We start from the raw sequence: 24,342 nt of genomic DNA, 5'->3' as shown, positions 1-24,342 counted from the left end.
GGGCCAATCTGCGCGCTCTGGAGTGACATAATGGAATTTTTAGGGCTAGAAAGCGAGCGAGGTCTGGCGCTGCGCATAGCAGTCGTGCCATCGGGAAAAGACAATATCAGCAGCGCGCAGGAGAGATCCGTCACAGCCCCGGAGCCACAACAACACAAGAAGCGATCGAGGGTCCTGCTTTCACTCAGAATACAGAGGATATAAAGGAGCGGGGGGTCATTTCAAATAAGGATCAGCTGATTTCCTCATGTTTGGATGCGCCTGGTAAACAGTCGTTAATGCGTAACTCCCCACACTCCCTCAAGTGAGGGTGTAGAATGGAAACGACCCTCTACCCAGGCTCCGATCACACTCCCAGGGTCTCAGGCAACTACTCCCAGAGAACCATGATGAAGAAGGAAATCAACCTGAACCTGGACCAGAACCCCGAGCTCAAATCCAACCCGCTCCGAGACGCAGACGGACTCCTCAACTCACCGGATTTGGGACTCCTGAAGCTCACCTCCCCGGACCTGGAGCGCCTGATCATCCAGTCCAACGGGCTGGTCGCGGCCAGTGCCAACTCCGCGTCCCAGTTCCTCTACCCGAAGTCCGCCAGCGACGAGCAGGAGTTCGCGGAGGGCTTCGTCAAGGCGCTGGAGGACCTGCACAAGCAGAACCAGCTGAGCGAGGCGGGCTGCGTCTCCGTGGACAGGCTGGAGCTGCTCGCCTCCTCCAACGCGGTGGGTGCCGCCGGGCTCCAGACCTCAGACCTCCCCGTGTACACCACGTTGAACGGCTACGCTGCCAGTCCGCTCGGGGCCACCACCATCAACTACTCCACGGACACCATCCCCTTCCCTCCGCCGCCGTCCCATCTGTCCAGCGCGGCGCACCATCACGCGGCGGCTGCGGCGGCTCTGTCGCGACTCCAGTCCGCCGGCGGCGTGAAGGACGAGCCTCAGACGGTGCCGGACATGCAGAGCTTCGGGGACAGCCCGCCGCTGTCTCCCATCGACATGGACAACCAGGAGCGCATCAAGGCGGAGAGGAAGAAGCTGCGGAACAGGATAGCCGCCTCCAAGTGCCGCAAGAGAAAACTGGAGCGGATCTCTCGGCTGGAGGACAAGGTCAAGTCCCTGAAAACGCAGAACACCGAGCTGGCGTCCACAGCCAGTGTCCTCAGGGAGCAAGTGGCCCAGCTGAAGCAGAAGGTGATGAACCATGTCAGCAGCGGGTGCCAGCTTTTACCAAACCAGGTCCAGGCTTACTAGACCTGTGGTGCTCCTTTTTAACCAGCTCTGAATCTCTTCTGAGGATGAAGAACATTTGCCTTTTGTAACTTAAAATCCTCTTTAAAGACTCCATGTGAGGTCAATGCCCCCTGCAGATGGGAGGCAGTGCCTGAGAGACCTTTGCATTTTGCATTGTACAGAGAAGAACAGGCCTTGATGGGAGCCGAGCTGCAGGTCACCTGGAACATGTCAGGTGGGCCAGCAGCAGCAGCAGGTATGAGCTGCAGCCTCCTCTCAGACATCATCTGACAGTGTTATGCTGCAAACAGACTTCTTTTGTTGCCCTAATCCTTTTTTTTTTGAGGGGGAAGCCATGTAGCAAAGTGCTATCCAGTGGACTGATGTGCATATATGATGTGTGTGTGTGTGTGTGTGTAAGCTGGACAATCTCAACAAAGAGTGCAACCAAACACCAGGGTGTCACCAAGTGCTGTCACCCGCTGTGTAATATAATGCCTTACTTGTTTACAAGCACTTAGCAATGACAAATATATATTTTTTTTATTTACTGAAACATTTCTTATTTTGCATATGGTCTTATCTCCCGTTGTTGTTCATTTATTATTTTTTTGAAGAAAAAAAGGAAAAACACTGCATGTCTTGTCGCTTTTTCGTGTACAGTATCCGTTGTATTTTTATCATTATGGTGGCCGCTGTGTAGTTCTTCAGTCACCAGACTTCCATGAATGTATGTGTACATGTATCCATGTGTAATGGACTTTCAAGTCTTTACCTGACATTTATTAAATTCACTACATTACTACACTTAACGTGTTTTGTTTCTATAACAGGAAGAAGGGACATTTTGAGGGGACAAATGTAACATTTTAAACCTTGCCTACACTGTGGGTGTTGCATTTAAGTGCAGTAGAGAAGCTGAACAAAACCATAGATGGTCAAACTTCTCTAAAAGGCAGAAAACAAGACATTATTGTAGCGTCATGCCCTCTGGTGGGCACAATAAAATCTACTCTGAACCATTTCTCAGACATCACGTGCTTTTCTTATAAAACCCACTGACCTTTGGGAAGAATCGTTGAACCAACACAAAACTCCAGCATTTAAAATTTCTTTATTGATTCCTCATTTATAGCAAATCTGGCATTACAGAATTACAGCACAATTCACACAACTAATACCCGACGGTCAGAAAAAAGTTCTATTTACAGAGGTTACTGATGACAGAGAGAGGAGGAGGAGGAGGAGGAAGAGGAGGACGGGATCGATGCGTAAGTCACCGCCAACATAACAATTAAAGGAACAAAACAAAACAAAAATCAACAGACAAGTCAAAAGTGAACCAATGCAGTAAGAACCGTCACTTTTGGAATAAAATGTTGAGCGTATTCAGTTTACTTCCTAAAACATTTTCCTCTCTTCGAAGCTACTGCCGAGTATGAAAGCACAAGTTTGTCAGTACGAGTCAAACAATGTGTAACCACAAGCGCTCTTTTTGGCTCCGACTGTATTTGTCAAGACCTCTTTGGAGAGAACAAATATTACCACCGCCTTTAGACAAACTGTACATACACACACCCACGTACAGGGCAGGACAGTAAACCTTCGGCAGGGTTGTACGCCGCTCGCATTTGGGCGTGGAGAGTCACAACGGCTATTGCTCTGCGAGAAACAGTCGGCTCCTATACCAGCAAGCCTTAAACGTTACATAACTGATATCAAAAGACAAACAGACTTGCCTCCAAAGCCTCGTGGACATGATAAAGAGGCTTTTACACTGGAATGTTGAATTTTCCTCTCGAGGAAGCATGTCAAGCTTTGTACTCACTGTAAACACAAATATACTCCTTCTCATGTCAAAGCTGGAACCGTTTAAGCGATCGAGTACTATTGAACATCTCATTAAGAAGTCAAGTGCAGATAGCGATGCATAATCTAGGCAGAACACTATCTTAAAAATAAATTACGTTATAAATAATACAAAATAAATAAGTTATATTTTGGAATAACTTGAAATGTTTCCACATGCCTCAGCACATCTGTGAACGCATGATTTACTGAAGAGTATTGTACACGAACAGACAAATCCCTAACCTTCGCATCAGACAGAAAAATTAAACTGATAATTTGACATCAAGCGTGATTTAAAATAAAAAAAACATGTTCCCTCCAAAATAAAGATGAAAACATCATCTATGATTACAGTCTGTAAGAGACTCTCTGGAAGGGGATGGAGGTGGCAGCTCTGTGATGTACCAGCGCTCACACCGAGTCGCATGCCTTTCCAGTGAGTGGTGGATGGATGAAAGTTAATATAATGAGAAGGGGCCGTGGGCTTAACATGAGAAACCCCTAGCCCCCATTTGGTGCTGAAAGTGTCGGACAGATGGGTTTTAAATTCAGCCAGCGACTCACACAAGCATCCAGGCAACCATCACTGGTTCAAAACAAACAACATGCACCTCGCACTAAAGAACAGGTAGGAATCCAATATCCTAAATCATTCAGATTTGTATAATATGTTAATTATATATGTATTTATATTATATATGCATTTCACAATGCACATCTATTCACTTTGAAACATTTATACACTCTTCCCTGTGTGATGAAGGTCCCTTATCCTCTTTGTCTTAAAAATAGTAAGAAAAGTAAAAAAAAAAAAGATAACTAGAAATTAATAATCTAGCAGCCCCAGAGGCTATGCAGCTTTTTACATTGGACCAAAACTGGTTTTAAAAAGGTTTTAAAAATCTGAGAAGGGGCCCAGAATGGATCCTATAACAATGCAACATGACTAACAAACTGATGTGCATGACTTTTCTTGCAATCAGCCCTAAAATTAAAAAGTAAACTTTCAAAATGACCCCGTTTGGATGTCAGACTTGGACCATAATTCTCCGTAGAAACTCAACACTGGGAAGGACGAGAGATTTCACATGCTCCAAAAAGCAAACCCAACCAACACAAAATACGTTAAACAGAAACATCAACTCTATTCACGGCAATAAACATATATTCTCAATGGGACTAGAAGTTAAATGTCTGCAAATGATTTTTTTTGTATCCATTCAGGTTTGAGGCGTTTGGTGCGGAGTGTGACCTGGAGGACAATATCTTTCCCTTCATGACCTTTTAAAGTTAAACCCCATTTCAGACACGTCAATAGGGAATGATGGAGTATCAGCCTTGTGAACATATGTGTGTGTGTGTGTGTGTGTGTGTGTGTGTGTGTGTGTGTGTGTGTGTGTGTGTGTGTGTGTGTACACAGGATTGTTGAAACCTTTGTTGAACTTTCTTCACCCCTTTGACTAAATTACCACATTTAATGAACAAAAACCTTCAGACAGCAGCTCAGAAAACTCTTTCCCTCTGGAGAAAGTGGACTCATGTGGACGGTGCTCTTCATGTAGTGAGAGGGGTGGAGAATTGAAGCAGCCAGGTTGTGTGACTCTGTATGGCAGTGCTTGTGTGTGTGTGTGTGTGTGTGTGTGATTTGTGTGTGAGCTTATAAGAAATAAAGAGAAAGCAAAAGAGAAACTGAAAAATAAGGTGTGTGGTTTTCAGGATAGCAATCAGAGTGTGCGTATGTGTGTGTGTGTGCGTGCGTGTGTAGTTGTGTTTAGCAAGCACAATCCTGATGGGACCTCTGGGGCTGCTCGCTGAGCTGCGGCCCCTGTTTAGTTCCGGTGACAGACGGGTCGTTGTTGTCCAGACTCTCTGACATCCTCTCACAGATGATGTCCACCAGCCGCTCGAAGGTCTGCTTCACGTTAATGTTGTCTTTGGCGCTCACTTCAAAGTACTCGAAACCTGCCGGGAGGGGGTGACAGAGGCAGAGGGAGGGAGGGTATGATTACTAATTAACTAAATGTTAAAGAAAACAAAAAATGTGGATCTGCCCCTAATCCAGATCCGCATCAAAACTGTATTGGTTCTTCCCTGACCCATACTGCGTCCTTGCACCAAGGTTCATGCTAATCCTCCAATAGTTTTTGTTCAATCCTACCAACCAATATACAGACTTACAAATGCCAATAAAAACATAAGCTCCTTGGTGTTGGTGGAGATAATTACAAATTTTAATTTCCATAATCTAGCCTGCCGTCTATCCCCATCTTTACAGAACAGCCCTATGAGTCATAATAATACATAATTCACATGGTAGACGTGGTGTCCAGTTTTCTTTGTGAGCAGTAGACTTACCGAGCTGCTCTGACAGCTGCCGGCCCCTCTCTGCAGCCACCACTCGTTCATCGTCCATGTCACACTTGTTCCCCACCAAGAGCACCTGAGCATTGTCCCATGAGTATGTCTTGATCTGAGTCGACCTGTCGGCAGATACAGAACAGGGTGGTCAGCTTTATGGAGCCATTCAATCTCAAACCCACACTTTATTCCTCACAGGTTCCCAGTCTTTCACAACTGCATATTGCCAAAATAAAACATTTAAATAAGCATTATTCACATTGATTACTGTAGTATTTTAATAACCAATTAAAGATTGATGGTAGGTTGTTCATTTGCTGCCCTCATACACACAAGACATGCAGACCCAGTTGTCCCTCACCAGTCTTGCACAGCGTTGAAGGATTCCTCGTTGGTGATGTCATACATGAGGATGAAGCCCATGGCTCCCCTGTAATAAGCTGTGGTGATCGTCCTGTAGCGCTCCTGTCCAGCGGTGTCCTACAAAAATGCACATAAACACCTTTTTTTCATTCAACTGTTGCTTTTTAGTCTACGTGATTTTATTGTAAGTCTGTTTTCCAAGGGAACAAGGATGACATGATTTCTATCATGGACACTCTTCGACTGTCACGTCCAGGTATTATTTAAGAAGCCCTGATAACAACTCAGCAGTGTTTTGTCATCTTTTTGTGTAAATAATCAACACCTGCAAACAATTAACGGCTGCACATGTTCCACCCGATGATTGTGCAGGTTTACCATTCAGTCAAACTCCCATGAGCATTAGGTATTCCTCTGGTGTCGCATGTTTTAAGCAATTGGTCCCAGGGTCATGCTTTATGGCTCATGTTAAGTACACTTCAAGGGTATTGCCATTACACACAGATGAAGTGATGCTGGACACTGGAGAGGCCAGTTTAACAGCTGGGAATTATTACACATTAGGGCTGCACGATATTGGGAAAATATGCCATATGCGATAATGTTGTTGAATATTGCGATGACGATATGATATGCGATAAATAAACAAATGCTTATACGGTCTTAAAGTCTTTCTGCTTTGGTTTCATAGCTAACATAGACTCACACAGTAAGTGGTCTATGTAGACACTGAGAAAAAAATGAAATGCATTATTTCTATCCCAACAACATGGTTTTATAAAAAAAATTCCACCTGAAAAAATTCCTCCGCAGCCCGAGGGAGAAGGTGTACAGCCCGGCCGCAGCGCCACCAAGTCCGGGGAAGACATGCAGGGAGCCATGCACAGCTCCACTAAGTCCCCTTACAGTGTTCATTTTGGTTCTTTTCATACATGTTTGGACCGTGAAAAGTTATTATTTTAACAGTTTTTACCAGCTCTGTCAGTAATTTTCTGCTCCTCTCTGCATCTCTATAATTTGCGCTGTGCACTGTGCCAACCGCATCAAGCCAAACCGAGCGCGCCCTGTTTTTGGCTTTTTTTCTTTTTACCCAGTCTGAGTTTACATGTGTCTGTGTGAGAGGGAGACAGTGACAGAGAGAGGAAAGAGCGAGAACGAGATCGCAGCGGAGTCAGTGTGTGTGTGTGTGTGTGTGTGTGTGTGTGTGTGTGTGTGTGTGTGTGTGTGTGTGTGTGTGTGTGTGTGTGTGTGTGTGTGTGTGTGTGTGTGTGTGTGTGTGTGTGTGTGTGTGCTGTTACTTGAATATCTGTAATTTATTATCTAGGGCAGCAGGGCACCATCCGATTGGCCAAATATATTGACATGCATTTTACAGACTAAAAGATTATTTGAGTAAGATTAAAAGTTACTAAAATCCTGTTTAGTTGCAAACTCATATTGTATCAGGAATGTTTGTGAAATCTGCCTCTGAATTTCAGTACATTGTTCATGTACAGAAACGATTTCAATCTTGTTAAAAACTACAACTACAAAAACACAGCAAAAACAAAGTGAAAGAAATTGAAATGTAGAGCAGACTGGATTTTCTTATTTCCCTATTCAGCTTTCAGACACACCTACAACACAACAGTATTTCTAATTGCACTGTGTTGCGAAGGAAAATCTAAATATCAGATAAGACTTAAGAAAGCCGATTGTGAAGAAACACTGACTGTGGCATCTGTAGTAAATATTTAACAAAACAAAAATTATTAATAACAATAAGTCAAGTGTATGGCCATAGGCCACACACCAACACAGAACACCTAGTGATAGCTTACTTGGTTAATGGAGCCTGACTCTAGACTGTACAGTTCTGAACTGTTAAATACAAAACAGTGATACAACAAAAGGCAAAGCAAGGGGAGTTTTGATTTCTTTTACAAATCAGAGTGAAGTAGAACATAGTTTTCCCTAAATATTTTCTGCATTGCTGGTCACCCTGCTCAACCTGCCCTGGGAACCACCAGACCAATCTGTACCTGACGACCTCAACACATCTGTAAATGTGTAACGCATGTGTCCACTTCCTCACCCAGATCTGCAGCTTTATCCTCTTGTCGTTCCTGTAGATGGTCTTGACCTTGAAGTCGATGCCCACCGTGCTCACGAAGGCTGGTGTGAATGAATCATCTGCGTAGCGGAAAAGGAAGGACGTCTTTCCAACGCTGCTGTTGCCAATGATGAGGATTTTAAACATGTAATCAAAGTTCTGGTCTGAGGACTCCTTCTGTCCATATGTGGCATTTGCAGACGCCATCTATGCAGGGATGGAGATCAAACAGTGACCAGTTACAAACAAGATTAAAGAACCTGCATGTTCATATTTACAGAGGCTGGACCAAATAATAACACCTTACAATACAACCCGATACAATACCACCGACACAAAATTAAAAAGTTGAATCCAATACTGTGGCAGTGTCTGTAAAAACTCAACATTATATAATGGTGAAAATGACTGTTACTGTTCAGCTTTAGGATATGTGACTTGTTATGACAGTTTTTGGATGGAAACGGTTGATGGATGGTGAAAGAGATTAAGAATTCACAGTGTCACCACATTCGAAAGACATGAAAGAAGGAAAGTACTGACAGAGCGAAAAGAACGATCAAACCACTAATATCACATAGAAACATCCTCCGGCCTGTTTTCACTGACACAGCAGATTTACACATCCTCTGCCTGAGCTACACGGTGACGTGAACACCTCTGAACTCCACAGATCTTGAACATCTGTGGACTGAATTACAAGTGTTTGAGTCAACATCGTTGCAAGAAATATTGGCTTCAAGTCAAACGGTGACAGACGAAAGAAAAGTCTGAGGAAAAAACACCACATTACATAACCCTGCAAGGCGTTTGGATTGAAGAACAAGTGTGAATATTTTACATTCCTTTTAAAAAGACAGAAAGCAGCTATCGAGATAACCTGGCAGCTGTCAAATATCAAATTTACTTAATGGATTTATTGTTATGTACAGTTTTAGGTTGGTTCCCTAACTTTTAAACTTATAAGTGGCATGAAATACATCAGAGGTCATGAACAGGAAATAACACGTCTAAATTGGTAAAAGGAGGGTAAACCACCCTCGTGTTTACCCTTTTGCCAGCGACGTGTTTAAATACCGTCACTATCTGCTGCTGCCTGAGGTCGGGCCACACAACATATGCTTCCCACACAGCCTGGTGTTCTTCATCAGGGAATAAAACGATGGGACCGTTTCGCTGAGAGGCTGTGTCAACATGAGCAGCCAATACCACCTCACAGCCTCAAGTGTTTCTGCTCCATGTCAATAATACTGGTCGGACAGGGAAGGAAACACCTCCGCCCCGATGCGAGATAAGAGGACGGAAGCGCCGGGGCTTAGCTGGCTAAGCGTCGGCTAAACGGACTATCCCTTCCCGTCCAAGGAGGGCAGGGAGCCTCCGTGGAGCTACGGGCTAGCCGGGGCTCTCGTGAAATGACCATATGGTTTGTCAGAATTTACCTCGTAGGCCACAGGAAGTGAGAGGAAAACCCGCAAACCACCGTGGCGCCCTGAACGCAACACGATCCCACTTTAAATGGCCTCAACCTGCATTGTACATCCACAGCGGCTGGTGAACAGCCTGCTTCGTGTTAGCGGCAGATAAACAACTAGAAGCCATGGTGCCGTGTTATCCAGCCCCGCTCCCCTCGAATAAACACCGGGCGATGGGTTGAACAGACGGAAGCGACACAAATAAAAACAATGCAGCTTTAACCCTTGAAAATGCGTGTTATTAAGCTAGCATCGCTGCCTTTGATGCTAGCGCGGCGCACCGTTACCAGTGTTTAAAAAGCAGCTAGCTAAGCATCGCAGCTATGTCAAATGAAGGTTACTCTTCCTTATTTACGGCTAAATTCTCAGTCCAGACACAAGCACTCCGGAGCGATAAATTACGGACATGTCCTCTGCTGCTACTGCTGCAGCGAACTCAGCCCCACAGAGAGAAATAAGCGCAGTTCTTTACCCTGAAATGTGGTTTAGCTCCGGTCCTCCTTCCTTCTGCGGCTGATCTCAGCTCTGCACCTGCACCAGCTCCTGAGTGACAGCCCCGGAGCGTGAGGATGAGGGACAGGCCCGCCGACCAATCACAGAGGAGGGGCCGCTCATTGGCCCCACACAGCCCCCCGACCCCGCCCACCCTGTAAAATGTTCACAGGTTCAAATTCTGTATTATTGATAATAATAAATAATCAGGCACCCAATAATAATAATAATAAAAATAAAAATAATAATAAAATACTACTACTTCTAATACTACTAATAATAAAAATAAAATACTACTACTACTAATAATAATCAGTTACTGCTTACTTTGTTCAGCCGGGCCACAAACTGGGATTTCGATACATATGGAGAAAAATACATAAATGACCATTAAGCAGTTATAACATAAAATAGAAAATGGTTTGTTCTTTCAAATTTTTATAATTGTGTAACTTTTATTGTTATATATCAATTCATTTGTCATCTCTATCAGACATTTTGTTATATACAAATACTTTGAAACACTTTTCCATTATGTTACATTATGTGTTGTAAATACTGTAATTTTGTTGATGGGTTAAGGACAGTGGATGTTGCACCCTGTTAAGCTCTATGAGACAAATTGGGATTTGGGAATATGGGCTGTACAAATAAAATTTGATTGATTGATTGATATATTCAAACACTGCTCCTCTCTTCCTTGTCATTAAATGTAATACTCTTATACTTCACTTATAAATAGTACTATTTTATTATTCTTTGTTATTGTAACTAGCGAGATTCTCAAATAATAATTTCCGTCAGGATTAATAAAGTTCTGTCCTATCAGGGTGTTGCCACATATGCAGGGGTTTAACATACTGTTGTAAAAAAATCACTTTAAAACATGCAAATGTCAGTGACTATGTATGAAGGTGATAAAACAATGTGAAGCATTTGTTTGGAGATGTTAAAAACTTATTACGTTCATGTAAAACAGCTACACTGAGAATGATATAGAGGTGTCTTAATCAATATGGAGTAAAAATATGTAGAATGGCCCCTTTTGAGCCTCCATATCACCAGTTTGTCATCATCATTGTCATAATCTATAAAAAGTATATTTATATAGAGAATAAATGTACTTAAATGTATTATATATCACTAATATAATATATAATATACTTTATATTCCTAATTATCTTCTGCTATCTCTTCATGACCTTTGGAAATTAGAATTTTAAATAAAGTTCAGTGCATTTGAACATGATTGGCTGCATAGTATCACATTTTAATGGCCGACCCATCAGCAGGTAGCTGCTTGTAAAGAGATTGAAATAGTTTATAATAAACATGCTCACTTCTACTGACTTAATACTCGAGATAAGTTCATTTTTAACTGGTATAAAAACAGATATTGTTGCTTCATATCAGATGTGCTATTTCAGAGGGAAAATACTGTATCTGCATTATGATCATTCTACAGTGCAATTTTTGGGTAATATTTTTTATAGTTTCCTTATAAAAACAGAGAAGAAGACGGCAAAGAGTGAAAACCTTTTCCTTTATTGGCAAGGCATACAGTTCTAGTTGGAGAGAGGGCTAACCCACTCGCAGTTAAACAGCAGAGTTTGGATTGTCAAAGCTGCAGTCTTGGTTCACAACCCATATTCATAACATCTCTGGGAAAAGAAATACTGATCAAGGATGACTGTTGAGGCTGTCTGACTAAATTATCTTCACTATGAATCAAAGAAGTCTTGGATCGGCACATTGACTGTACGATCCTTTATGAATACATGATCTGAGTAGATCAGTGGAAACAGAGAACGACGAGGAAAAGATGTCTTCCGAGGTGTTTCAGAAAACCAAGACGGAAATCTGTCACTCAACTATTTTTAAAACAAGAAAAACATGAAAGAGATCATTTTTGCTTATGTATAATGTTACTCGCAAAGATAGAGAAATTAAACGAGGAGGAAAAAGCTGAGTAATAGTTGAAATCTGTCCTGTTTGACTTTCCTCACGCGTCGAGCTACACATGAGCACTAAACCTCAGACTAAAAAAAAGTCTACTGCCCCATTGTTTCTGACAGATAATAAAGAAATAATAAATAAACTGTACATGAAGCACTGTGAGGAAAATGTACAAAATCAAATAATTAGTGACACACAGAGAGACAGACTGAACCTTTGCATGTTGTGCTGGTTACGCTTCTGTTAAATAGTCCTTAATGTTGAAGGCATCCTTGAGTTTCTACAGAAGGGATTGCACGTGTTTTATACTCCAGCATGTCAGTGAACACATCTACGACCAAAATCCAAAATAAGGCGTCTAAAGAAAAAAAAAAAAAAAGTTCATCTCATTCATACATTAAAACATGAGTTATTTCTGTTTCACGGTAATAAAATAAAATAAAGTTTCTCCACAGGCTAAGTTTTGTGTATATACTCCTCACGTTCTTTGAATCCTGCAGCCGACGTCATTCATTTCCACAGAAAACCATGTTTTTGTACAGTCAGTTATAAAAAGAGCAAAAAACAACTTCAGTCCCTCCAACATCCAAACTATAAGAGCTGTAGTGGTCCAGCCCGTGCTATTCCACTCGATCACCAAGCCTTTTGCCGACAGAAAAAACAGTGAAACAGTCACATTATACATGTTCAACTGTACTGGAAGTGCAGAACTGTAAAAGTACCATACAAAGTGCTTTGGTTTTTTTTCCTTCTGTCTTAGTAAATACATTTAAAAAAATGAAACCCAGTCATTCACACACACACAAACCCACATCACTGTTTAAGACAACATCAGTTTCAGCTACTGTTTGAACAGGAGCTTTAAAAAAAAGGACCAGAGACAGTCGGGTCAGATTGGCACACAGGGTGCTACAATCAACCAACTTTATCAGTCACTGATGGAAAGTAGCCAGTGGCAAAATGGAAATTACAGTACGGGTTGTATCATGCTTGCTTGGCACTTGTTTTGTCATTGACTATGTCCTTGTGAAGAGTGAAATATTGATCAATGAGAGGGAAAAAAAGATTAGAAAAAAAAAGGTTCTGGCACAGGAAACTGTCTCTTGGTAACCTCCTGGGTTTTTTTACAGTTACAGTGATGCGAGCATCATTCTTTGCAACACTCACACATCTAATACACTGCCCTTATCAGTCTGGTACGTTATGCAAGTCACCAAAATCTGCATTTCAGTAGCTGTGTTTGACAAATTGTGTAGTAACAATAATGGATTTGAATGGATAGTGTTCTTTGTATGAAGTTTGTGCTGGTTTGCTTTACAGTCAATGACAAACTGTTCCTCAGTCAACAGCCTCAGAAGTGTTAATGTTTTCGGCTCAAGCCCTTAAAAACCATAGTGAGGGCCGGCAATGAAAAAAACTGTAAAGTGCTACACTTGAAGGCAAATTGATAAAATGGGAGACAAATAAAAAGAAAGAAAACAAACATTACCGACTTAAAATTTAAATAAAAACATTAAAAAGCACAACAAAACTGAAACATGACTGATATTTTGGGTAGACCTACAGTTAAATACATTTTGAATGTATTATCCATGTAAGTCTATGCAAAACCACGCAAATTATTCGCCTCCAAAAGCCAGTTCAGTTCTATTTGTTGACACTGGGAGGCGCCATATGCACAGTCAACATTGCTTCAGATGTTATCCCGTGACTGTGATTCCGACCCTGGCTCAGTTTAGTTGCTGTCAATATCAGAGTTTAGGATTATAAAAAAATGGAAATAATAAACCTGAAACAACTGAAAATCTCAAAATAATATGTACTGCAAGCCCAGTCGTCATAACCATATGCATGTTCTACAACGACCTCCTGCTAAACATAACTAAATGGGCTTTTAGCTTATAGGAGTGTGTACAACAATAACGATAGCCACTCAAAATGTCTGCTACATCTAAAGTGTACGGCATAAAACCATGGAGGCTCCTTTCTGACGTTACTTTGCTCAGGCTGCTTTGGAGTGACATGTACTTAACCTTCCTTTACTGCCTTTCATGGTGTATGGACCTAAATAACAGAACAAACCAACAGAAAACCAAAAGGCAGGTAAAACAGCATTGTCCCCATGAATTGCAAGTTTGGCAAGAGTCTTACAAGACATTGTTTGCGTGTTTTCACGGTCATTCATCACTTCTTCACAAGTACTCCAAAAGAGGAAGACAGGTCTGATGTTGGCAGTAGAAGACCTTAGGTTGGCTGGTAGAAAGATAAGTTTTCTTTTATTAAACTTCTCAGATTTCTGTAAGTCTGACTGAAGGACACAGAACGCAAAGGACCTGTCAGAAACTTGGCTTCCTGTCCTCTCTGAGTCTATCTGTCTCTCTCCAGTGCAAGTGACTGCTGTGTAGAACTGCAGACTTTCTCTCAGCACCTCCCACACCTGCGTGCACTTCCGTACTCCACACCCCCCAGAGGCTGTCGCCCTTTGACCACGGAAACCAGAGGTGGTGGTGTTTGCTCGGAGTGGGAGAAGGGGGAGTGACAGAGGATGAGGCACCGAAATCAAGAAAAACAAACAAAAAAGGCCCAAAGAAAAACAAATGGGCTGTGCTATGTGCCGAGTCTGACGGGTGGTACCCCAGTGATGTCTTCCTGCTCTGTTTCTCTTTCTTCTGCCATATCTTTATCAGATTCTAAAGAAAACGTCCTGTCTGAATCAGTGGTGAGCATTTTGGGGAACCGGCGAGTCTTGGCATCAAATCTGCTGCCAGATCCAGTTCTGGAAAGTGGAGACGCCCTCCTGCGATCGCAGCTCTCCTCCTCCTCAGGTGGACTCTCTGTGTCGGACTCTCCTTCTTCTTCCAAGGTCAACTCAAATTGGAACTTATCGATGGCGGCGGAACTAAGTGCTGAAGCTTCTCCAGTGAGGGTCTCCTCCTCCTCCTCCTGGGCCTCGGTTTCGGGTGAAGGGCTGTGGGGGATCATGCTCTGGTACCACTCTCTGTTATCCTCTAGAGTGTCCAGGATCTCCTGAGCATCTGGGTGGACGAGGTCAGCCCACGTCTCCCATAATGGATGAACTATGTAGTCAATGAAACCCACCTGGAGAAAAAAGGGAAAAGTGGTATATACTGTAGGTAATAGGGAATTATCCTCATCCTCAATAGGTGCTATGAATTAAATACTTTGGTTTGTCTACTGTACCTGGTTCTTCTCTATGGAGGCATTGTGTTTGTCACACATGGGGCTGACCTCCATGCCCTTGTCCCTCTCCCTGTCCCCCTGGGTGAAGAACTCCACCATGATGCGGTCCGTCCACTGTCGGTACAACTCAAGAGGCTTGGTGGGGTTACTCAGGTCTGCACAGTGCACCATGTTCTGAAGAACCTGCGGTGACAAATGAACATTGTTTGACTATCAGATAAAGAAGCACTTTTACAGAAGATTATTCCTATTTACTGATTTTGTTTGTTTTTGTATGAATAGAAACATGGTTCTGACCTGTATGCGGTCTGAATAATTGTCCAGGAGCAGGACTCCGAGACTGGTGACTTTCTTTGTCTCCACCATAGTTTTCAGGTCTGCTAGTAGGTTCATGTGTTTAGACATATCTGTTGCCAGCACCTGCGGATATAACAGACAAATTGAATAATTAGAAATCTCAGTTTAAAGGTGAAAAATGTAGGAAGAGTGCCTTGTCTACCAAAGTTGTCTCACCATGTCAATGACCATTTTGCGCAATGACTGTCTCTGTTTTTTGCTGAGGTTCTGGAAGATGTCACAGTTTTCCTCCTGCGCAAGCTTGAAGCCGACGGCCAGATGGTGATTCTCCAGCACCGACGAGTCGTTGTACATCAGGGCCAGCTCCGAGTCTGAAGGCAAAAAATGCAAAAAACTAAGTTTACAGACAGCACTGTAAGCCACCTGAAGGTTTAACAAATCATATTCCACACAGACACGTATTTATAGACACCTCATCCACGTCGTTAAATACTCTTGACACCCACACATAATCCCTGTAAAGCTACGCAAACTCACTGGTGTTGATGAGAAACTGATTAGAAACTCCAGGGTGATCCACGTCGTGGATGGCACTGGCAAACAGGGCGGCGAGGATCTCCAGATCAGTAAAGACAGCCTTGGACAACACACAAGAGAAGGGAGGGACCGTCAGTATATGTGTGTGTGTGTGTGTCTCTGTCTCTGTCTCTGTGTGTGTGTGTGTGTGTGTGTGTGTGTGTGTGTGTGTGTGTGTGTGTGTGTGTGTGTGTGTGTGTGTGTGTGTCTCTCTCTCTCTCTCTCTCTCTGTCTATCTCTGTCTGTGTGTCTTTTGGACGAACAAGAGTGAGTGTCTACCTCCAGGGCAGGTGTGGACAGCAAGACGTGTGTGGACTGGACCACGTCAGCAGCGTGGATGCTGTTGTGGTACGCCACATCCGCGTGATAGTGATCTTCCAAAGTCATCATGAAAGTAATGAAAGTGTCGGCAGGAATCTTGAAGGACTTCAGCAGTTCGCGTTCCTACGGAAGCAGGAGAGAAAGAACACCGCACTCTGGGTCAGTCGCGGTAGAGATTAATAATTCATTAACATTTGTTAAGTCAATGCCTCATTCATTCATTCATTTACTCTTGTTCATTCATTTACTGTACCGAGTGTATGTGGTCATGTGGTAAGAGGACACTCAAAGAAGAGTACATTATGTTAACGTCTGTTACCTGGAAGATGGTGTACATGCTGACCGTCAGCGCTCGATTCCCTGAATACTCAGAGACCCTAAATATGTCGATGCCCCATCTGTTTACGTCCTCCATCTCCTGCGGGTGAACGATATAGATCATTACAAAGGAGAACATGTAGAACCAGTTGCAGTGAAATAATAAATGAAGCATTGAAATGGTCGTACCTTGGTGAGGAGTGCCTCCTGGCTGGTGTTGACCCCAAAGCGTGGGATGGTAGAGGGGGCGAGGCTGTGGGTGGCCTTCTTCACGCCGCTGATCTGGGACATAGGCCGCTTCTTCTTGTCCTTCTCCTTGGTGGGGGGGGACATGATGTCCATGCCATGTTGCTTCTCTGTCAGATGGCAACAGGTAAAATAGTATTATAGATCAAAGCTGTATTAGATATTTCTGTGCAGCTTTTGTATTGTATAAAATAAAGGGTTTTTTACCAAGGAAGGTGCTCGAGATGAACTCAGACACCTGGTTCCCTGACCGGCTGGTTTCTGACAGCTGGGTGAGCTCTCGGTTCAGCATCCTCTTGAACTGGAGACGCAAACATGCACATAAAGCATCCATGAGTTTGAGCAACCAAAATATGCACCAAAAGTGAAAGTGATGTTCTGTAAAATGAATGAAGCTCTTATGTCTCATGTTAAAAAACAACCCACAAACTCTTGACTCTCCAGTGCTTAAAGGCAGCAAATGTCACTTTAAATTTGTTTAGAATAAACCTTACTAGAAACTTGAAGAGGTTTTTGTCTGTTCCAGCAAATATATTAAAGTGCCTAACTATCTGAGGAACTCATTCAAACACAGAGAACCATTAGCTCTGAAGAGGGAAACACATCCACAGCCTAATCTACCCAGAATTGTTGAATCAACAAGATCTCTGGAGCTCACAAATGTGTTGCATACATTGCAGAGTCTAATGATTGGACACAGAAAAAAACGCATGGCTGACTTCATTCACAAGCAGGCTGCACATAAACCATCCACACATCTACATGGAAGAGAGTCACAGAGGATCTCAACCACTAGTTGGTTCACACTCATTCACAAAACGGGCAACGTGTGAGCCTGGGGCTGCCCCGGTGCCCTCCCCTCATCCCTCACCTCCCCTTACCTGAAAGAACATCCACGACACAGAGATTAAACAACTCACTTCTGGCATTTCAGCGCAAAATCAAGCATGGGAGCAAAAATAGAACTGAGTCAGCTGAGCTTTCTGGTCATTCCTGTGACACTGCCTGTTTTCGACAGAGGATCAGACTGCAACTGAGACTCTGAGCAAAATCCAGTGCAAGCGAGCAGAGCAGTGAGAGCTGAACAGATGCAAAAAAAGAACAGTTCAGCAGTCCAGAGATGAACAAAAGAGTGGACGCACAGCTGTGGGAACGCCGAGGGATGCGAGGATGCAGAGGCTGAGAAGCCACACTCCCTCGCTCCCCTTCACTCTCTCTCATTCACTCAGTTACTGGCTGCCTGTGTGTGTGTAAACAGAGGGAGAACGAGGTACTCTAATCCCCGCCTCCTTCCAAAAAAAAAAAAGCCTAAGAATAGCAGCCAATCGGACGCTCGCTGCAGCAGAGGCTGGGAGAGGCGGTTGTCCCTCATTGGCCAGGGGATGCACAGAGTGGGCGGGGCTGGCAGCGTCAGAGGAGGAGGTTGCGTGAACACCATGTGCACCAAGTTTGAAGAAGATATGAAGGAAAAGCTTTGAATGGATGGGGGCTGGGGGGGGTGATTTCATTCATGTAGCCAAAAATAAACACAGAACTCCCCTATCTATTACTTAGAATAAAACTGGGTAAGAATTTACTGTAAAAAAGGAAACATCTATTTAATTAAACTATGACAGTTGAATTTTGGCAGCTATGGTCTCATCTGAAGCAGCAGCTGCAGTTGGGGGGAGACCAGGGAACGAATTGTGAGATATTTATAGATATTCCTCTAATTTGGAGCTAAAATTGAACTTTTGTTATATGCTGCCTCTGATGCTAAGAGGTTTAACTTTTTACATGTGATGTACATCATCGTATGGTTATATTACTTTTAATTTGATATGTATTCTTCAGAATGCAGTTTTACCTCGATGAATTCGGGTTCATCTAGAGTTTGAATGTGACGGCACCTTAAAAATGGCACAAGATGCACCTGACTACAAAAAGAAAACACCTTCAGGGGGTGAATAACAGTGCAGATTTGAGGCAGTCTAATGAAACCTCTGCAGGTAACCTCGCTGTATTAAATGTTAACCTGCACAGTGTTGCGGTGTGTTCTCTGACAGGTGTGTATGATCTGTGGTCGACCCACGTGTCAGGGTTGTGTATCATGATGAAGCACCTTGTTTGAAGCCATCTCGCTGACAGAGTGTCGCGTTTTCAGCGTCTCCAGCTGTTCCAGACACCAGTCCAGCTCATCCAGAGTCTCTATGGCCAGCTGCTGGTGAGGCTCCTCTGCACCACAGAAACACAGGGAGGCATTATGGGATGGATTCAGCTAGTAGTGTGCATTCATATACTGTTAAAATTTCTAAAAGATGTTTAAACTAGGACTTAAATTACTTAATTTACTACACCTTCCTCATTTCATGAGAGCAATATGCTTATATTGTGTGTGTTTCTGACCAATGTTGATTATAGGATATTGATCAGTATATATTTTAATCCCAGTACCAACCTGCAAGGCTGGTCTTGCACATGGATGGTGGGTTGTTGCCTGAGGATCGCGTCCTGTAGACAGAGACCCTCCAGTCAGCAAGTGAAGAGACAAACTGTATATCCAGCATGATTATATTTGTCAGCCAAGGACATTTGCTAATAACTTACTTGCTTGCTGGGCGATCTTGCTGGTCTGTTATAATGGCAAAGTTACCTCGGACTGTCCTCAGGCTGGCGAGGACCTACAGGACAGGAACAAGAGACTGAATGTACGAGTTCATCAAATGTGGAGCACCGAGCATCATATATCTGTCATATAACAAAAGGTGTCACCTCAGTGATTAACTTAAATACTTCTTCACACATCTTCACTTAATTGATCTGGCGCTACATCAAGTGCTTGTCAATAGGATTTGCTGACAGACACCTTGAAACCAGATACTGTTGCTTTCGTCCACTGCGCTGCTCAGAGGCATTCCCCTGTCCCTGTCTGATGTTTTGGTGACATCACTGACACTCCCCCATGTCACGTCTGTCACTCCAGTTGCAGCCAAACACTGACTCAGCGCAGAGAGGGAGATCACAAGAGTATCCAGTGTGCGACCCCGTGTGTGCGAGTCCTTTCAGCCAGCATGCAAATTTAAACAGCGTGATCAAGCAGATTCGCTGCTTATTCGACTGTGTAAAGTGAGCAAAAGTGTGACGCATGTCCCACGCAAGAGCCGGGCAACAGCAGCAGGATGCCTGGTCCTGTCGCGGGGCCAACACAACGCTATGGGCTTTTCCGGTGCAGTAGAATAGCCTGGTCTCGAACCATCTGGAGTTTTTATAAGACCTGCTTTCGTTAACGAACAAGTGAACATAAATTTATTTTTATATGGCCACCTGGCAATTTTTTTTTATAGCTTCCAAATGCTGAATGGGAAAATATCAGAGGACTCACCTGTGCAAATGGTGTAACGATCATGTCTTCTGTGTGCCTGAAATGGAAAACAGAACACACAGGAGGAAAAGGCGTCAGACAAAGACACGTTTCTCTGAGTAGATGACCAATCTACAAGCTCCTTAATTTCTATATTTCATCTGTGTTAGATAAAAAACAAAACATACTTAACTTCATCATGACAAAATAAAGAGAAAGGAGGAATGACATCTACAACAATGGGTTTTTTATCAAACCAGTTATCTGTGCAACCAGGCAGCTAGAGGACAGTTTTCTACAGTTTTCACATTTATTTGTCAGATATCATCGTTTATCACTCCCTTCATCCTTATTCTATTAAAAACATAGCTGTTAAAAAAAACAAAAGTGAAGTGCACTGCTTGGTCATGAAATGGACTGGGTGGGGTATTAAGGTTTGTGATACAGGTATGAATACTCACAAAAAAAGAAAAAAACACAGGGTGTGTTATTATACTAAGTTGGTTTTAAGCGTTACATGCAAAAACAAACCAAACAGAACTGGGTGTTTTACAGGTGTCTAACAGGGGTCACGGGTGAGGTGCTTAATATTTAGTCATGTCAGAAGGGTGGGGGGAAATGGCCACAGAACCATCTACAGGGAATGCAGGAGGGGGCTTCAGGGGGACACAGTCAGTGTTTTTATCTATTTTCTTTAGTTTTGTCATGTTCTTCTCACCGAGATGACAACCAGTTGACCTCCCAGTGCTTCAAGCTTTCCTCCCTTCAAACACAGATAGGTAAGAGTCGATGAGGACACCTGTGACTGCTTACGTTACAAACGTAATGGTGTTTAGAGAATATGAATTTGAGGAGGCGGTTGATTGAGACAGAACTATCGACCAAAAAGTTGCCTCCTTCTTTCCAACGTTTTGCAGTCGCAGTGGAGCAGATTTAACATGCAAGCATTGTGTGATGGAGAAACAGAAGTAATTGTTGCTCTTTCTGAAACTCTGGATCTGACTACAAACATATCACACACATGCATGAGGCACGTTTTAATGCTGGATGCCAAATGCTGGATGGAAAGATTTCATTTGTCACCATAGGCCATGTTTTAAATGAGGTCTATGAGCTTGTAACACTGAAATACTGAGACAAGAAAAGCATCAAGGTTGACAATCGTCATCAATCCCTTTATCAAATAAAAATGCACATGTACGGAATAGTTTTGAAAACATCAGTGAACAAACACATCCGCTGTATCATGTACTCGTGTAACAGCTGAGTAGGAAAACTGACTTACATGTCACTGGCAGTGGAGGAGTTTCTGGAGGGACCTTTGGGTGAAAGGTCAAAATCGGAGTCGGAGCGGTAGAGGAAGGATTCCCTCCGCTGGCTGTGGGGAAAGTTGGCCTGTATAACCATACCAGAGCCAGGGCTGGCCTGGGGGTCCAGGGGGCTACGACCCACCGATAATCCATTTTCCACATCAAAACTGTGGAGAAAGAGAACGAGAGAGAGGGAGGAAATTCATTCAGGGTCGACGACAAAGTTTATCAGACAGCAACGTCAATAGTGTTATTAGAAATACACAGTTTTAGCTGTTATTGTGGTGTCCTCTTGATTAAATGAGTTGTCAGTAATTACTCTAGAGAATATGTGTAATAAATGGATCAATGATCACGGATCCATAAAGTTCAGATTTCAATTAACGATGGAAATGTGACTCTATAGACTGTCCAATGAACTACATAGCTGACAAGAAACCCCAGACTCTCCTCCACTTATAGGAGACTATGGCTGCTCCAGTAACAATTAAACAGAGAAAAGGAATATAACAAACAATACTCCACATCTAAAAATAACACAAGCTCTCATCAGTGGGTAACAGCATTCAGCCATTTTTATCTTTTGAACAGGAAGTGGTGTAATTTGAAAGGAAGGATAACCATTACAAAGCAGTAAAGACCACAATAAGAGCTAAAAATTACAAATTTAAGCGAGCAGCAGAAAGGATATGACTGTGTGAAATATGTGGGAAGGCACTTATCAAAGCTGATCTGATATATCCCACAAAATTGACTAAAATCAGCACTGCATTCAAATGTGTCAGACAATAGGTGATAAGAGAAGGAAACAGCTAAATGAGTCTGAAACCACAATGAAAGGGTGTTGAAAGTCTGAGACAGCGAATGGTTTCTAATTCTGATGGCTTGATGTGGGCCTCTGTGCTGTGGCTGCACGATCATTAGAATTACTACCTGAAGTGAACTGACGCATTATCATGGACTACATGATGTGCACTTCATTAGAGGTGAAAGTTTTGTGTGTGTGTGTGTGTGTGTGTGTGTGTGTGGTGGACTGGGGACTGAACAGCACGTGTAAAATTAGCATCAGCGTATTGACGTGCGGGTCATGTGAGTGTGAGAGTCTAAAAATAGCCGGGCGCTCAGGTGAGAGGGGGTTCCTCCTGATCAAACACGATCCGACGATGGAGAAAAACACCAAATAAAGGCAGAGAGAGAGAGTTAGCGGGAAAGAGGCTCCTCTTCACAGTCTCGGCACGTGTCTTCCTTGATCTACATCTCTATTTTCCCACACTGACGTGAGAGCCCGGAGACACTCTGTCAGCCTCTAGCCGCGTTAGGCAACACCCCTGCTTTTCTAAACAGTCTGAGGTATTCCAGAGGAGAAATCCACGCCTTGGCAAAACAACCGTGAGCAGAATGTGGAGGATTTTGGATGGGCAGATGCTAACACACACACACACATACACACATAAAATGTTGTTTAAATAAATACAGCACGGGGAACGCTATTCCAAAATAGAAAGCTCTGAAACCCAGGGCAGTAGTGACAGCTGGAGACGTAGATGATAAGAGTGGGAAATAATAAAACATTATTACACAAGTCCATCACAAAGTACGAGACGACACAGCTCTAAATACACTGTGCAGCCATGTAAGGTTGTACTGTATATTACACTGTAGTCTAAACACAACACAACAGAATTAACCTCCATCAGTGCAACGTTTTGTGCTGATCTATGAAATAGTGGTGGATTGATCAATAACTGCGATCCTTGGAGCCAGTCCACTGACAGCATTAGCTATACATACATGCATAGCACGAATGATTTCAGTGAAAAATACAGCTCTCTACGAGGCTTTAACACAAGGAGTGTACCAGCTTCAGCATGAAAACACCCCATTCATTCCTCCTTCGTGCTAGGGATGCTGCATGAGGGCAAGACATTGGTGTGTTACAGGCTGTTACATAACCACCAGCCAAACAGAAGTCCCCATCCCTCCTTTCATGTGACTGATTCAGACATACTGACAACATACAACTACATAGCCAAGGAGAGGAGTCAGAGGGAAGGGGAGTGGAGACTGTGGGGTGAGTGGGAGCACGTCCGAGGTAAAACAGGGCAAAGAGAGACAGAGCGTAAACAAAATGTCAGGAAGCGAGGAGGAAGAGTACAGCGTGTTCTGAGACACATACACGAGGGGGGTTTTGGGGTCCTAACTGCAAACGGTGTGACTGTGTGCTTTCAGTTTGTAGTGTGCACACCTACAAATGTGTATTTCTACATAGTAAAATGGAGAAGGTGCGTGTGTAAATGCATCACAGTAGTGCAACGTGCAACAATACACACCTGTGATGCGTGCATTTTGATCATTGCACACACATGATCCCTGCCCAGTTACTACAAGGACACACGCAGCTCGGAGCCCTCGCCCACTCCTCACACTTTCTATCCCTCTGTCGACCCTAATGATGCTGCACCTCTGGCTGTTCCTGCGTGCTCTGACCATAAACTCGTTTCTATTTTGGTCTCGGCACAACGCTTCTGTCTCTGTGCAGCTAATTTTAGCTTCCCCGTGCACGGGGGGGAATAGACCGAAAGAGGCAGCGATGCAGCTAAAAATAGACTTTCAGGTAGAACACAGAGCAGCCCTCCCTCCCCTGCCTTCTCCCTCTGCATCACAGAGCAGCAGATTCTTCCCCCCATTCATGAATATTTATGGAGACATTTCTATTTGAAGGCGACGCTGAGCTATAATTAGACCACAGATCAAAATATCGCCCACGTCTTTCCCTTGCTGCTATTTCACTTCCAGTTTTCTCCACGCTTTCTCTCTCTCTCTCTCTCTCTCTCGCTCAGCTGGGTTCAGCGCAGGGTAGCGAACATTGAGTCCTGACTTACTCATGACATTGGACTAATTATCTTTTACTTGCACA

The 24,342-nt window shown here is 43.3% G+C and overlaps 3 protein-coding genes across 11 annotated transcripts in view; 1 reads left to right on the top strand and 2 right to left on the bottom strand.

Annotated features, from left to right (window-relative positions):
• The first annotated feature begins 39 nt into the window (after positions 1-39).
• LOC117778000 (transcription factor jun-D-like) lies at positions 40-4,087 on the top strand. The gene has a single exon (XM_034613159.1). It carries the CDS (start codon positions 318-320, stop codon positions 1,251-1,253), a length of 936 nt encoding a protein of 311 aa, XP_034469050.1. The 5' UTR covers positions 40-317; the 3' UTR covers positions 1,254-4,087.
• Positions 2,790-9,975, bottom strand: LOC117778002 (ras-related protein Rab-3A-like). The gene is made up of 5 exons (XM_034613161.1): positions 9,841-9,975; positions 7,879-8,103; positions 5,803-5,921; positions 5,439-5,563; positions 2,790-5,045 (listed from the first exon to the last, which is right to left on the bottom strand). The coding sequence occupies exons 2-5, from the start codon at positions 8,101-8,103 to the stop codon at positions 4,855-4,857; spliced, it is 660 nt and encodes a 219-aa protein (XP_034469052.1). The 5' UTR covers positions 9,841-9,975; the 3' UTR covers positions 2,790-4,854.
• A 1,409-nt stretch (positions 9,976-11,384) lies between these two features.
• pde4ca (phosphodiesterase 4C, cAMP-specific a) overlaps positions 11,385-24,342 on the bottom strand; it is a 48,482-nt gene continuing 35,524 nt past the window's right edge. For 3 of the 9 annotated variants that reach the window (XM_034613145.1, XM_034613150.1, XM_034613142.1), the window contains 15 exons: positions 21,401-21,592; positions 20,834-20,878; positions 20,137-20,173; positions 19,362-19,435; positions 19,213-19,265; positions 18,877-18,989; positions 16,983-17,076; positions 16,719-16,885; positions 16,531-16,629; positions 16,170-16,334; positions 15,852-15,951; positions 15,531-15,685; positions 15,315-15,437; positions 15,018-15,200; positions 11,385-14,915 (listed from right to left, as the gene is read on the bottom strand). In XM_034613145.1, the coding sequence (XP_034469036.1) occupies positions 14,424-14,915; positions 15,018-15,200; positions 15,315-15,437; positions 15,531-15,685; positions 15,852-15,951; positions 16,170-16,334; positions 16,531-16,629; positions 16,719-16,885; positions 16,983-17,076; positions 18,877-18,989; positions 19,213-19,265; positions 19,362-19,435; positions 20,137-20,173; positions 20,834-20,878; positions 21,401-21,592 (2,092 nt within the window). In that variant the 3' untranslated portion in view covers positions 11,385-14,423. The remainder of the gene's footprint in view (positions 14,916-15,017; positions 15,201-15,314; positions 15,438-15,530; positions 15,686-15,851; positions 15,952-16,169; positions 16,335-16,530; positions 16,630-16,718; positions 16,886-16,982; positions 17,077-18,876; positions 18,990-19,212; positions 19,266-19,361; positions 19,436-20,136; positions 20,174-20,833; positions 20,879-21,400; positions 21,593-24,342) is intronic. The other 6 variants (XM_034613140.1, XM_034613141.1, XM_034613147.1 and 3 more) reach the window with 3 other exon arrangements.

This window comes from Hippoglossus hippoglossus, chromosome 17, assembly GCF_009819705.1.
Source record: "Hippoglossus hippoglossus isolate fHipHip1 chromosome 17, fHipHip1.pri, whole genome shotgun sequence".
Lineage (NCBI taxonomy): Eukaryota > Metazoa > Chordata > Actinopteri > Pleuronectiformes > Pleuronectidae > Hippoglossus > Hippoglossus hippoglossus.
The sequence above is the reverse complement of the archived record's forward strand: the minus strand, read 5'-3'. Positions and strand labels throughout refer to the sequence as shown.